Genomic DNA, 14,704 nt, shown 5'->3' with positions numbered 1-14,704 from the left:
GTCGTTTAGTCTGGAGAAGAGGAGGCTCAGGGGAGACCTTATCGATCTCTACAACTACCTGAAAGGAAGGTGTGGGGAGCTGGGAGTCAGCCTCTTCCTTTCGCAGATTAGTAGCGATAGGACTAGTTACTGAGGGACTGGCCTCAATTGCGCCAGGGGAGGTTTAGGTTGGAAATTAGGAGACATTTCTTCTCAGAAAGAGTAATTAGGCATTGGAACGGGTCGCCCAGGGAGGTGGTGGAGTCACCGTCCCTAGGGGTGTTCAAGGAAAGGTTGGACGTGGTGCATAGGGACATGGTTTAGTGGATGATATTGGTGGTAGGGGGATGGTTGGACCAGATGGTCTTGGAGGTCTTTTCCAACCTTAATGATTCTGTGATTCTCACAAATAAGCAGCCCTCAGAGGCACAATAGACTTGGACAGAGAGGGATCAGGACAAGATTTGTCTTTGCTTCCTATTTTCTTTTACAATAGTTTCCAGTGCTTTGAAACCCTCCCAGAAAGATCACAGTGTAGTGGGTTTACATGGCAAGGTTTTGACACTGGGAGGCCATAGGGGTGTCTTCTGTGAGAAGAATCCAGAAGCTGCCCCATACTAGATAAGGGACCCACTGCTGGCCAGAGACAAGCCAATAAGTGATATTGTTTGCGCCTCTGCGAGAGCAGATTGAAGAAAGGAAAAAAAAACCAACCAACCAAACAAACAAAAACTGCTGCACAATGGCAGATGGGAGAGAGGAGTGAGAAGCAGCCCTGCAGACGTCTAGGTCAGTGCAGCAGGAGGGCAGGAGGTGCTCTAGGCAGGCAGCGGAAGTCCCCTGCGGCCTGTGGAGAGGCCCCTGGTGGAGCAGGCTGTCCCCCTGCAGCCCATGGGTCCCACACGGAGCAGATCTCCACGCTGCAGCCCGTGGAGGAGCCCCCGGTGGAGCAGGTGGATGTGGCCTGGAGGAGGCTGCGGCCCATGGAGAGCCCCCGCAGGGGCAGGCCCCGGGGTTACCTGTTCCCCTATCAGTGGGTGGCTGTGGTTTCATCTGCCTCCAGAACATGTATGTGACGGTCATGACCTCACCTACATCTAATAGATCCACCTGTTGCAATTGTCACCTGGTGTGCCACTACCAGTGCCAAGGTCCCTTATCCAGCAGATGGAGTTTCTATTCTCATCTGCTGTCTAGTTCTATCCCAGAAATGGGGTGTAGGCATTGGCAAGAGTGATGGGTCCCTCACCATTATGGTCAATGGTCCGCTCCCCTCCTTCTAAGCTGAACATAGACGAAGGCTCATCACCTGCTTGTCCCTTAGAAGTTATCTTGACTCTTTGCTAAGCCAGGGCTAACTGACTTCAGTTTACTGACAGTTATTAGCTGAAAATGCACAGGAAATCTGTAAGAATCTAAAGCTTTTGCTCAGCTAGACTTAACGTAAAAACATGACTATATTACATTGACAAGCAATTCATACAAAAATTATTAGCAACGTAGTAAAATTGCACCATTAATTTAGCAATCCAGTGATCTAGCAGTTTTATATTTGTGCAGCAGAAATGTTCTGCTTGGAGGCTGAAAATTGAGACCTTTTTGAAGCAGAAAAATTTGACCTATGCAGGATAGTCCAGGTTGTAAGACCATAGAATCATAGAATATCCCGAGTTGGAAGGGACCCACAAAGATCATCGAGTATGAACTCCTGAAGATGATTTCTTGGAGAAGATGACTCTGGCTCCATCTAGTGATTACGTCTATAATTAAAGTAGAATTGCTGTCTGCCCATGCGCATCTAGAAGTGATGTTTTAATAAAAAGAATTATAATCCTTCACTGGCATTAATCAGCCTTTCTCAGAAACCAGATGAAAATGAAGCCTCGTGATTTGGATATCCACACAGTATTTGTCTGGACAATACAAACATTGCCTGTCCCTGCATAAATCTCAAGTGAGATTTAGCACAATGAGTGAGGCATGGGCAGGAAGCTGTACAGCCCAATTATTTGAAAAAAAATAGATCCCATGGTTAGGTTCCCCTTTCTCACTTTGCACCTTTCATTTTAAAATGGCTAGAAACATAAGAAGAATAGAAACATAAGAAATAAAAGAACAGAAACATAATAAACAGAAACATAATGGATAGAAACATTTATTTATTTATTTATGCAATTATTTTGGTAATAATGAGGGTATAAACCATCTTAGAATTAACAAGGGAGGCCATGAGCATGTGGTTGGACTGCAGGCAGTTTTACTGTTGTTTTTGTTAGGGCACTTCGTACAGTTCTGCTTACTGCAACTATGACCCATAGCATAACTGAGCAGAATTGTAACGCGCTGCTTGCTGACCTCTCTGAACAGTCTGCGGGGATGCCATGTGGACCAAAGTACGAGAGGTTGCTAGTTCTTAACCTTGTGGTGCCTACCTCCTGCCAGTCAAGATGGCCCTTTAGCACATCTTCTTTGGCCTTCAAGCACAGCCTGTTTCACTCCCTCCTTCCAACCAAAGTGTAAGGGACGTGTGATACATCCACCAAAGGCTGTCTCCTCCCTTTGGTGATAGCCCTGCTGAAAACCGAAGGAAGGACAAATAGGCAGTGATAATGCTGGGGAAGACAGTGGTCTCCTGAGTGACTAGTACTGACGCACATACACCTAAAGGGAGCGTGAAAGGAAGATGGGGCCAGGCTGTTTTCAGTGATGCCCGGTGACAGGACAAGAGGCAATGGACAGAAATTGAAACACAGGAGGCTACACCTGAACATCAGGAAGGACTTTTGTCTTGTGAGGGTGCCTGAGCATTGGCACAGGCTGCTGAAAGCGGTTGTGAAGTCTTCCTCCTTGGAGATACCAAAAGTCATCTGGACATGGTCCTGGGCAACCTAGGTATCCCTGCTTGAGCAAGGGTGTGGACAAGGTGACCCCCAGAGGTGCCTTCCAACCTCAACCTCTCTGTGATCCTGTCATTCCTTGATGGAGCTGAAGCTCCACTGGCTTGTGCACAATGAGGGATTTTGTATGATCTCAACAACATAGATACAGGAAGCTTGTTATAGAGTACATGTGTATGCCTAGCTGTGCTGCATCTCTGGTTATCTCTTTATTTTTAATTTCAAGGTGCTAAATGAGAAGATTCAAAAATAAGGCTTTTCTGCTGTCCATTGTACGTCCATTTTCTTAGGATAACACCTGAAATAGTTGGTGCATGGCAGTAGCATGAAAATGCGTACATTCAAGAACCACTACAATACTGTTGGAATATTACTGAAAAATACTCAGGAATCTCCTGACAGAGGATACAGGAAACCATTACAGTCCACCTCCATGCTGTTTTTAGAAAAATGTGATTTGGAATGAACTACCTTCTCAGCCACACCTAGACTTCCTCCCAAAGACATTAGGGAATTAGGCAAATTAGAGAACGAAGCAGCAAAGTATAATAGAAAACTAGGTCATCCATGCACACAATTTTGTATTGCAGGTACTAAGCAATCTTTTTCTTACAAAGTTTGAAATTAAGCTTTACAACCATAAGAAGCCATCTAAATAAGGATTTTATCTTCAGAGACCTAACTTTCAGCTAAAGCAATGGGAAGAGCTGCTGCTCAGGAACTTCCATACTGTGCAATTTTGTATGTAGGAGTTGTCTATTTATGGTCTTAGGTATTAGACTCCCAGATTTGAGAATGTAATCCAAATTTTAAATAAAAAGCTCATATATTAAAAGTCTGTTCTGTGTTTGAGTAATTTTAGAATAGAAAACTTACTGAAGAAATAGCTATCACGTCTGATTAAATTAATCTACAACAGAAGTCTAGCTTATTTTCTTTGAGACTCTTTTATAATAAATTTTTTATGCAATCAGTGGAAAACACCAGTATAGATTTAAATAATCAACTGCAATGTTTTAGATCCGAGCTGTCGATCATACACACAAAGAAAGGAAATATAAAATAAATTTGTTCCAATAGATGAACTCATGGAAGATTCCTTTAAGTTCAGATTGAGTTCTGAACATTAAGAAAATAGCAGAATTTGACTTTTTTTTGGTCTGTTTTATAATACCGGTGAAACATTACCCAATAATAATGGATTTTAATAGTTATTTTAGCATTTATTAGATAAAACTGATACAATTAAGAAAATCTATTTTATTAAACTGGTAACAAAAACAGCTTCGGATCCTTGTGTAAATATAATTCGCTTTTAAGAGAAAGTGAAATTAAAGCATATGAATTAAAGACTTGCTCTCTTGGATACAGAAGAATAAAATCTGTGTTGTATAAAAGGACTTAAGCAGGTTTCCAAAAAAAAACCAGAAAATTTATTATTAAAACTTTAGAACATTTACAGAACAGGAAATACCTTATGCATAAGTAACAGTACAGGATAAAACAAAGAAAATAAAAAATTTACAAATGAAACACAAGGTTTGGCATTTTATTTTGAAGGAGGAACGATAAATACAGTACTGAATAAAAACCAAATTGTACTAACTTGTCAAACATCAAGACTTCTAAAGAACTGTTTCTACAGAACCTTCTCACTATATATTTTAGTCAGAACATTCTGTCACTCTAGGAAATAGGACTGAGTACATAATATGATGTACTTCCTCTCAGCATCTAAATTCAGCAATTTTCACTTCAAATATTGGCTTAGGATGAATTGTAAGTTATTTAACTGATAAGTAATTTTCTCCTTGAATACCGGGAATATAGTATGTAAATTTGGTAATTAAATGCAGTCGAATATGTAAATTTGGTAATTAAAAACAATGCCTCGGATCTTATCAGATGCCGTCTTTAGCTTAATATTTTCCCAGCATGGGTCTTACCTACAAGTATGTTCAGTTTTATAGCATGTTATCTTTTTATAAACAGCATAAAGTAGTAACAAAATTACTTGAAAAGAAAGCTGTCTTTAAAGTTATGGCAATAAGACTTTTTGCTTAATTCATTAGAGATTATCTTCAGAACGTAGTATGTATTTCAAATACAGTTATGTAGACATATTCATGTTTGTAAAGTGCTTTTTGATAAAATAAACAATTAAAACAACAAGAAACATCAACAATGCTCTCGAAACTATAAGTGTGACACAAGCCTCATCACATATAATTCTGAACTCCCAAGGGGGATGCCATCTTGAGTAATCTATAAATGAACATATAAATATAAGTTTTGTTGGGAATACATACATTTATAGTAAATAAGGAATATATACAACAGTGTGAAATTGTAATACGTACAGATAATTTTATCACGTTCTGCATTTTCTGGAAAAAGGAGAAAAAAAAAAAGAAACAGTTGTACCAGACAGCCAGTATTTCTCTCTCCTTAAATCTTTACTAGTTAGTTAAAACTAACCAATCAGATTTACAATAAAGAGAATTTGACAAACCTGAGAATTTGCACCAATAAACCTTAAAAATAAAAAAAGCCAAAATGTTTTGATAAAACCTAAACAGCAATACTTTAAAATACTCCATAAAGATATTATTGCTTGTAATAACAACGTTGATAGGAAAAAGCCCCATATAAAAATGAAAATAAAGCCCCATACAGTCCCTTTATTTTCAGTTTGAGCCCCCCTCACCTTTGTGCTTCTTAAAATAATGTATCTATCATTTTAATATCCGCAATATATACATGAGTTAGTACATACTACCAAATACAATTTTATGACTGAGAATAGGAGACAGACTGTTTCCTAAGTGGGGCCTAATCCTGGGATGAAGTATAACCTGATAGTCCATCTACCTGTTCTTCAGATGTGTTTCCTACCTAAAAATTAAGACCTGCAGGATTGCTGAATGCTTTTAAAGCTATACTAACATATACTAAGCAAAGATAATAACTACCTGTTAAACTACAAGCCTTCCTCCCAGTTATTGAATGAAACTTAAAAAATGTATGTCCTAACTCTAGCCACATGAAACTCCCAGCTTGTGACTTCCCAGTAGGTGGAAGCTATAGGTCTGGAACCTTCTGAAGAGAGACACACTACTGTCTGTTACTGTTTCACTCTATTAAAACTTGATGCATATTTAGCAATTCATGACACTAACGTGTTTTCTCATCAATAAAGAGTTAACAGAATTACCCAGTTTAAGGAATAAATACAATTCGTTGCCATGGGGGAAATATTTCATAGCTGAAGAATTAACTAAGTTATGTGCTTACTTCTCACACATATGTAACTATGTGAGAAAGACAACATGCTTTTGAGAAAAAAAAAATTACAACTCTGGCATGAATTACAGAAGCAGAACAACTTTCCTGCTGTTACTGTGACCATTTACAGAGTGGTCAGCTATACTCATTACTCATATATAGCATATATACTCATATATCATAGAATCACAGAATCGTTAAGGTTGGAAAAGACCTCCAAGATCATCTGGTTCAACCATCCCCCTACCACCACTGTCACCCACTAAACCATGTCCCTAAGCACCACGTCCAACCTTTCCTTAAACACCCCCAGGGATGGTAACTCCACCACCTCCCTGGGTGACCTGTTCCAATGCCTAATTACTCTTTCTGAGAAGAAATGTCTCCTAACTTCCAACCTAAACCTCCCCTGGTGCAACTTGAGGCCATTCCCTCCCATGTATAGCATCAGCTATACTCATTCTCAAATGTAATTTGGGTATGGCTGCACAAAATGGTCACAACAGATTCAGCAACTGCAACCTCCATATTTTAGTTTTAATACAACTGATTAGTAGCTTTGCAGTCTCTGAAACCTATTAGACTATTCAAGAGTATCTGCTAAATACTACTTGAAAAAGTATGTAGATGCTGATTTCTTTGGTATGACTAATGAAGTCAGCAAAGTATCACAGTGCAAAGTAATACACTTAACTGCAATCATGAGTTATACCTGTCTATAATCAAATGGACACTTCATCATTATCACTGAGACCCAAATTCAGTAACATGAACAATGTATTTGTTCCCTGAATATAAATGGCCCTAGGAATTGTTTACAATTACCTGCAAATTGGACCTGCCAGAGCACCAGCAAGGAGCAAACCACAGTTTGCAAGTCTTTATCAAGTAAGTGGTTCTATTTTTTCCTTTACATATTATATTTTACATTTGCTTTTACTTACTACACAATTTATATCTACAGGTGTCCCCTTCTGAACATTGGCTGCATGGTACTCCTTCTTTATATGGTCTTCTTGGAAAATTACCACTATAAAGGAAAAATAAAAGTTTCTATGAGACAGGTTGCCTCATATATTTTTAAGTAAATCATGTGGTGAAGTAAATACACTGAGAACACGAGTTGCTCACAATTCATTAAAAACCTTGGAATAACTTTGAAATCTTTCTTTTCATTCTCATTATTCTGTCCATGTGGAAGAAAAGAGTCTTAAAAGATATTATTTTTCTTTCAGACTTTTTATTGAAATTTTACTCTGGCAGATAAATGACTTTAAAACAGAATGTTCTGAACAGAGCTTGGTTTCAACCAAGGTAAAATGAGAAGGGTTTCAGAGTGGAAAATTTTAAAGCTGACACATTCCCAAATAGCTTATAACAAATTATTTAACATCCCCCCTCAAAAAAAAAAATAAATATATATATATATTTTTTTGGGGGGGCTGTTGAACTATAACCGTTAGAAACAAAACCTTCATTCAGCAAAATGCATGTGAATGTCTAACAGTAAGTATTCAGTCTTAGTGAAAATAGTGGGATCCTTACATGCTTAAGCACTTCATCTAAGTGGAACCTGAAAGTTTAAGCACAAAGATTAGCCTGCAGTACTTACTGATGACACATTCTCATAAAAGGTACTTACACATTTATCTGGGAAAACTGGCAAGACAGATATCATCATTGTGGATGCCCATACTATACTACCAGGGAAGAGAAGCACAGTATCCCATTTATGCTGTATGGTCTGTTCAAAAAGATGAAGCAATGCTATGCTTATAGCCTAGTCCTGGGAACAAACGGACAGATTGAGATCCCTTACAGGACTGTGGTCTATTGCAATCAGTTTTGTCACCCTCTTCACCTTGACACGACAAGTAATTTTCATCAAAGGAGATCGCTTGCACCAAGGTTCATGTGTACCCTGTATCATCTATGTTTATATACAGGAGCTAATCTATATACAAGACCTACTGAAGTAAGAGTTGGTATAACGTTGCTGAAGAAGGTGGAGGGAAGAAACTGTTCTCTGGGAAGGTAACTGAGCACTGAGGGTGGTGAGGCATGGAAACAGGTTGCCCAGAGGAGCTGTGGATGCCCCATCCCTGGAGGCGTTCAAGGCCAGGTTGGATGAGGCCCTGGGCAACCTCATCTAGTGGGAGGCATCCCTGCCCATAGCAAGGGGTTGGAACTGGGTGGTCTTTAAGGGCCCTTCCAGCTTAAACCATTGGATGATTCTATGATTTTAGACAGCTACTCAGCTCAGCTATCAGTTGTCAAGAATCCACAGAATAGCATAGGTTATCAACATGACAAGTTGTTACAGGTTAGAAAAGACTCAACTGACAAGGCTTTACAGACTGCTGTTGATATCAGTTAGCCATTATTCTGAATCAGCAACTGGAAACATTTTTGGTTAAGATTTTAAGAAGAAAACAATAACAAAACTCCATAAATCAGCAAGTTTCAAAATAACAATTCAATTACAAGTACAGATAGAGGTACAGGAAGAGATACGAGCAAAGCTTAATGAAATGTTTAGTTCAGACTAATTGAACTCTGGCATAGTGGCCCAAGTTTGCTAGAGGAAAAAGTTATTGTCTACAATCTACAAATTTTTTTTTAAATGAAAAACAGACTGCATATGTGCATGCTCAATTATAAAATGTGCATTATCATGAGACTTTTTTTAAACTATCTGCCTCTGTGTTTTCAAGCTCCTACTGCTTTAGGAACAGTACTGGCTGGATGTATTTTTTTTCAGAGTATTGATTTAACTGTAAAATGAGTTAAGTGTTTCAGTGTTTTCTAATGCCTAAATAATACTTGGTACAATTACAGCTATTAAATGGGAAAGAAATGGTAGTATAATTTTATTTTTCTTATTTACACAAAAAGAAAAAGCAACTGATCTAACAAGTGGGCTGCTATCAAGTCATTTCTGAAGATACAAAAAAAAAAAAGCTGAAACAGCATAAAAAGCTAAACTGCATAAAAAAAAGAGTACAGAACTGCAAGAGGCAATTCCAGCTCCAATTCCAGTTGCTTGCAGCAACTTTCTCATTTCTTCTGGTTCATATTAAAAAAAAAAAATCAATGAAGTGGAGCACAAGCTAGCGTTTGGGATTTGCTTAAGACTGGCACAGAATGACTTTATCAGTAAAGTTAACAGATTAGAAACACCAAGCAAACACATGTTCCAGCGGTCATGGCTCTCTTGATAACTAAATCAGACAACCATCACTCTCTCTGATGGCATTTACAAGGATAGCAGTAAATGAAAATCCCAATTTACTTTCAGTGAACTTTTATTGCAATTACTTTCACTTTCTCAATATTTAAAACAGCAACTCACCTTGGTCCATAGTTGCAAACAAAATTTGCTGCATTTCTTATTCCTGCAACTTCCTTACAAAAAACAACAGCACAGCCTAGTTTGTATGAATCGTCCCAAACAACCTAAAAAAAGTTTAAAAATAAATTAAAAACTACACTCGATGCTAACCTAGTCAAATATCTAGGAAATACCAAGTTGTTTTAAGAGACCGTACATATTACCCTCATTTTGCAACATCTGATCTGTTTTCTCATAAAAAAAAATGCTGGTAGGAAAGCATTTTAAGATGAACTTTAAAATTTTCACACCTCAAGATTACGTGATCTATGCTGCAAGTTTCCAGAATCTTCTGCAGAACGATCTCAGTAAGCATCACTGACTTCACGGTCCCTGTGTTCCAAAGAAATTAGAGGCAACTACCTGACAGCTCCTTTACATAGGAGCTTTAAGCACTCATAACTTGGGACTGCAAGAAGGGCTTCTCATGTGTGCTAGAAATGGTCTACAAGTAAAGGGTAACTACAAGTCTGAAAGCTTTAGCACTGCACAATTCAGACTAAACAGTGTTATCTGCCCAACTTAAGTGAAGATGGTTTACTATTGCTTCCAATTTGAGCATCCTCTGCCTTTTCTTGGGAGATTCTTCCTGTACCTCCCGCATATGACTAATCAAACCGTACTGAATTCAGTTAAGAACTTTTAACTATATACCTAGAACATCTGGATGATCTTTGTTTTCACTTCTGGAAAGCAAGGTTTATTCTCACTTTCTCCCCAGCACATAAGAGTACAGGTCTCAGACTGACAAAATGAACATCCCCTGAAGTTCCATCTTGTCAATGTTAACGGCTAGAAGTGGTTATGTTAAGAAGACCTAATCTTCCTTAGAAAAGGACTTCAGTGTTTAATGTGGTACTACCTGAGTCCCAGATCACGGACTGAGCGTTCCAGGGCCCTTCGTGTAACAGTCTAATTTTTGCACTGCTGCTTTTGAGATTTTTTTCCGCTGCTTTGAGATTCCTGGATCATGGTTCTCTCAGCAGGTCTACAAAGCCTATCCATTTATGATTTGTAAATTGTACCCGTTTTCAATTTTTTGTCTGAACCTTCCAAGACCATGGTGGCCCCTGGATCATGCAGGGTCTTTGCTCATTGGCTTTTAAGAAATGCGTACTTTTACATATTCATTGGTGTTTTACCCATGTAATTTGCTTTTTTTTTTTTCCAGTGATTAGTTTCCTTCATATTCCTGCCTGAAAGGCATGACCATTTTGTTTGTACTTAACCATGTAGAACAAGCAAGAAGCAAACAATCTGAACTGGGGGAAAGAAAGCTTAGAATCCAGTATCAGTCCAAGAAAAATGTGCAAAAACCTCCAAAATTCTCTGTAGGAAAAGATCAAACAACAAATTTTCAAATGGTAGGATCTACCTTCTTATGTCACTTTTTCTAATTTATTGTGCCAGAGTGTTGTGGTTTAGCCCGGCTGGCAGTCAAACACCACACAGCCGTTCGCTCACCCTCCCCCCTCCCTCTCCGGGATGGGGGAGAGAAACGGGAAAGTGAAGTCTGTGAGTTGAGATAAAGACAGTTTATTAAGACAGGGAAAAGAATAACAATAATAATAATAATAATAGTATTAATAGTAATAATGTGTACGAAATAAGTGATGCACAATGCAATTGCTCACCACCCGTTGACCGATGCCCAGCCTATCCCCGAGCAGCCGGCCCCCCACCCCGGCTAGCCACCCCTATATATTGTTCAGCATGACGTCAGATGGTATGGAATACCCCTTTGGCCAGTTTGGGTCAGCTGTCCTGGGTCTGTCCCCTCCCAGCTCCTGCTGCATCCCTAGCCTGCTCGCTAGCAGGACAGAGAGAGGCTGAAAAGTCCTTGGCTTGGTGTAAGCACTGCTCTACAACAATTAAAACATCAGCATGTTATCAGCACTCTTCTCATTCTAATCCAAAACATAGCACCCTGCCAGCTACTAGGAGGAAAATTAACTCTGTCCTAACTGAAACCAGGACACAGAGAAACAATGAAAAATACTTTCATGAAATATCATCTAGTTGTAATCTTCTAGAGATTTACTGCCCAATAAAAAGCAAAATGCAAGTTCTCTAGCCACGCTTTAGAAGATGTAGAAGAATGTAGAAGGCAGAACAAAACATTTCAACTCTCATATTACAACTCCCTACAACTTCCTGAGGAGGGAGGGAAGTGCCAGTCTCTTCTCCCTTGTAACTGATGGCAGAGCATGTGGGAATGGCACAAAGCTGCACCAGGGGAGGTTCAGACTGGACAAGGAAAAACTTCTTTACTGTGAGGGTGATCCAACACTGGAACAGGCTTCCCAGTGAGGTGGTTGATGCCCCATGCCTGTTGATGTTCCAGAGGCATTTGGAATAATGCTTTCAATAACGTTTTCACTTTTGGTTAGCCCTGAAGAGGTCATGCAATTGTACTAAATGATCTTTGAAGGACTCTTCTAACTGAACTATTCTATTCTATTCTATTCTATGTTTGGTCATAACTTATACTAGTTTGTTTTTAAATGCTTGTTTTTTAAATACAGCAATAAATAAATCCATTTAAAATATTAAGTGTTCAAAGAAAAGCATTATTTTCTTAACAGAATTAAGTTTGTTGGAATTACCACTGACAGAAATGTATTGCAAATTGCCTCTTTTGTTGCGGATGCTCTTTTTTTTTGTCTTCCTTTCTTACTAGATGTGTAAAGGATACAATTTTCTCCTGTTAACTTTTCTGTTACAGAATTCCCAAAGGCATTCTGCAATTACTCTGTTTACTTCTAACAGCAACTCCAAATTTACAGAATTCAGAAGTGTGCGTTCATGTAGTACTGATACAATTAAATGAGTAGTGAGGCTTTCAGTGATGAAAATCCTACAGGAAAGAATTATAGATTATTATTACAGGATTTTATATAAAAGAGAGTGGACCAGTGTAGGGGTAACTTGCACTATTGCCACTGCTTGAGATTGGCAAAGAAGACAGTAAGCTGCCAGTCACTACAAACCCCATACACAATTCTGTATTAGTTACAGTCTCTGATTTATCTGGTAGGTACTATACAAGAACTGTTCACAGCATTTTATTTAAAATGATTCTTACCTGAGCGTAATGACTGCAAGACCTAGCACATGTGTGCACTGAGAAATTGTAGAATCTGTTCTCGTTATACCATGTTCTAATGGCAGTCTGAACATCAAATATTTGATAACTTCCAACCCAAATATTCTCTCCAACAGATGCAAAAGTAGGATGACATTGATATCTCTTACTTAAATATGTGTTATGTTTAAAAAGGCATTTATTTGCCCACGCCCTGGCCGTCCTTGCCAAAGCTGCATCCCAGGTCTGCAAAACATTAAAGTAGAAATAGTTGTGCAATGTCAAGTTACAGGAGAATCTCAAAACAGTCAGATAAAACCAGTCAGGTGATAAAGTAGGCACATACAGATCATGATATACCAATGACAGACATTATATATGGGAGTTACATAAACAATGCTTTTGCTTGTTTAAGGCATATACCCATGTTTTGTTTTGATGTTTCCTATGGCAGCACAGAAATAGGAATGTATTTCATTAGGATTTTTTTTCCCTACACTGTTGAAAATTAACTTTGTACAAGCACTTGCTAGCACCAAAAAAGATGTTTGGAATGCACTTTTATCTTCAAGTAAGAAATTAGTCATTAAGCATGAAACTTTTGGGGTATTTTTTCTTATTGAACAGATCATTAAGGATTTCCATTATTTACATAAAAGTTAATTCAAAGTAAAAAACGGACACCTCCCCTAGATTCAGATGTAAAAATATTTGATATATTTTTAAGAGATCCTTTAGCAACAAATACTTACTTATCTTACGGTAATGTTTTACATACACATAAGAGCATTTTACAAAGTTAGTGTGATAAAATAAATGTTTGGTCAATAATTCTTTCTGCTAGTTATTATTTCTTTGCAGTCTATCACCAGTCTATAATGTAACTTCTGATTATTTAACAAATACCTTTTTTATTTGTGTTCCACTCATGACTGTTTTTCAGCAGGTTTCCTCTATCCTTAAAGTACCTAGTTTTATATCTTATATACAAGATCCTGGGTTTCAATGCCTAGGCTGGGCTTTGTACATACGTTTTGGTTCACTCTTCATCTCCACTTGGTTGCCAATACAGTTTTCTCCCTAAGGCCTGTTGCTTTTTCTAACAATGTTTCTAAATCCTTCTTTCTTTTTTTTTTTTTCATCTTTTTTTTCTGGTATTTCTTTTTTTTTTTTCCCCATCATTTTTTTCTGGTTTTCCTATTCCTGAACACTAAGCACAGGCGCAGTGTCTTTAACAATCCCCTTGACCTCCACGGTTATATCCTCCCTACCTGCCATTCTGGCTTCACACCCATGCCTGCAAAGATATTATTTGCCATCAGCATCTGTTCCCAAGCCTTCCTCAGAATAGTAACCCTTCAGCTGTCACAGTTTACCACATTTACCTCTTCTTGCTGCATAGAACTACCCTAAACACCAAACACTCCCATTGTCAGCATCTTCAGTTTTGTTTAACCCTGCCCCAGCGTAGTTTGGTTCAGTAGGAGAGGCAGAGGTTCTCCCTCGCCACCAGGAACCTCCTCCAGCGGGTACTCCAGTCGGAGCTCTTGCTTTGGGCAGACAGCAGAGCCGTCTGCTTCTTCCTAACGAGAAACTCTTTGGGGGTAACGCCAACCTCGTCACTTCGGCTGTTCTTACCACGACCTCACGCTTGATGCCCATCCGGTTCCCACCCCAACCCAGCTTCCTAAAAATCCTTCTCTTCAACGAAACGAGGCGGCGGTTGAGCGCCAGCCTCGCCTCCCCGGGCCCTTCCCTACCATGTGACGCATGTTGCTGGCGGCGGGCAGGACCCTGCGGCGGTATTCGTTGTGGGCCCGCACGCAGTCCCTGACGAAAGCCTTGTCGGCGATGCCGGGGAAGACGGGCTGAATCCAGGCCGCCCCCAGCACCGGCCCCAGGGCCAGCACCGCCGCCCACAGCCCCAGCCCCATGGCTCCGCAGCCGCCCCAACGCTCCGAGCCCCGCGAGGCGCCCGAGCCCTCTCCAGAACCTTCGCGGACCCCCCCCCCCCCCCAAATCCCTCCGGAGCCGCGCCGAGCCCCGCAACAGTTCCCGCTCCCTGGG

General features: G+C 39.5%; 1 protein-coding gene across 2 annotated transcripts; it reads right to left on the bottom strand.

Moving 5' to 3' along the window:
• Window positions 1–4,292: 4,292 nt before the first annotated feature.
• On the bottom strand, window positions 4,293–14,701 carry LOC121068447 (GLIPR1-like protein 1). 2 transcript variants are annotated; one of them, XM_040553632.1, is made up of 6 exons: window positions 14,398–14,701; window positions 12,638–12,883; window positions 9,514–9,617; window positions 7,106–7,191; window positions 5,237–5,263; window positions 4,293–5,141 (listed from the first exon to the last, which is right to left on the bottom strand). In XM_040553632.1, exons 1-6 carry the CDS (start codon window positions 14,569–14,571, stop codon window positions 4,987–4,989), a joined length of 792 nt encoding a protein of 263 aa, XP_040409566.1. In that variant the 5' UTR covers window positions 14,572–14,701; the 3' UTR covers window positions 4,293–4,986. The 2 variants fall into 2 exon arrangements, with proteins under 2 accessions (XP_040409566.1, XP_040409574.1); XM_040553640.1 differs by lacking the exon at window positions 5,237–5,263.
• Window positions 14,702–14,704: the final 3 nt, after the last annotated feature.

The sequence above is a fragment of the Cygnus olor genome, chromosome 1 (assembly GCF_009769625.2).
Source record: "Cygnus olor isolate bCygOlo1 chromosome 1, bCygOlo1.pri.v2, whole genome shotgun sequence".
Classification (NCBI taxonomy): Eukaryota; Metazoa; Chordata; class Aves; order Anseriformes; family Anatidae; genus Cygnus; species Cygnus olor.
This window is presented reverse-complemented; position numbering and strand designations above follow the sequence as displayed.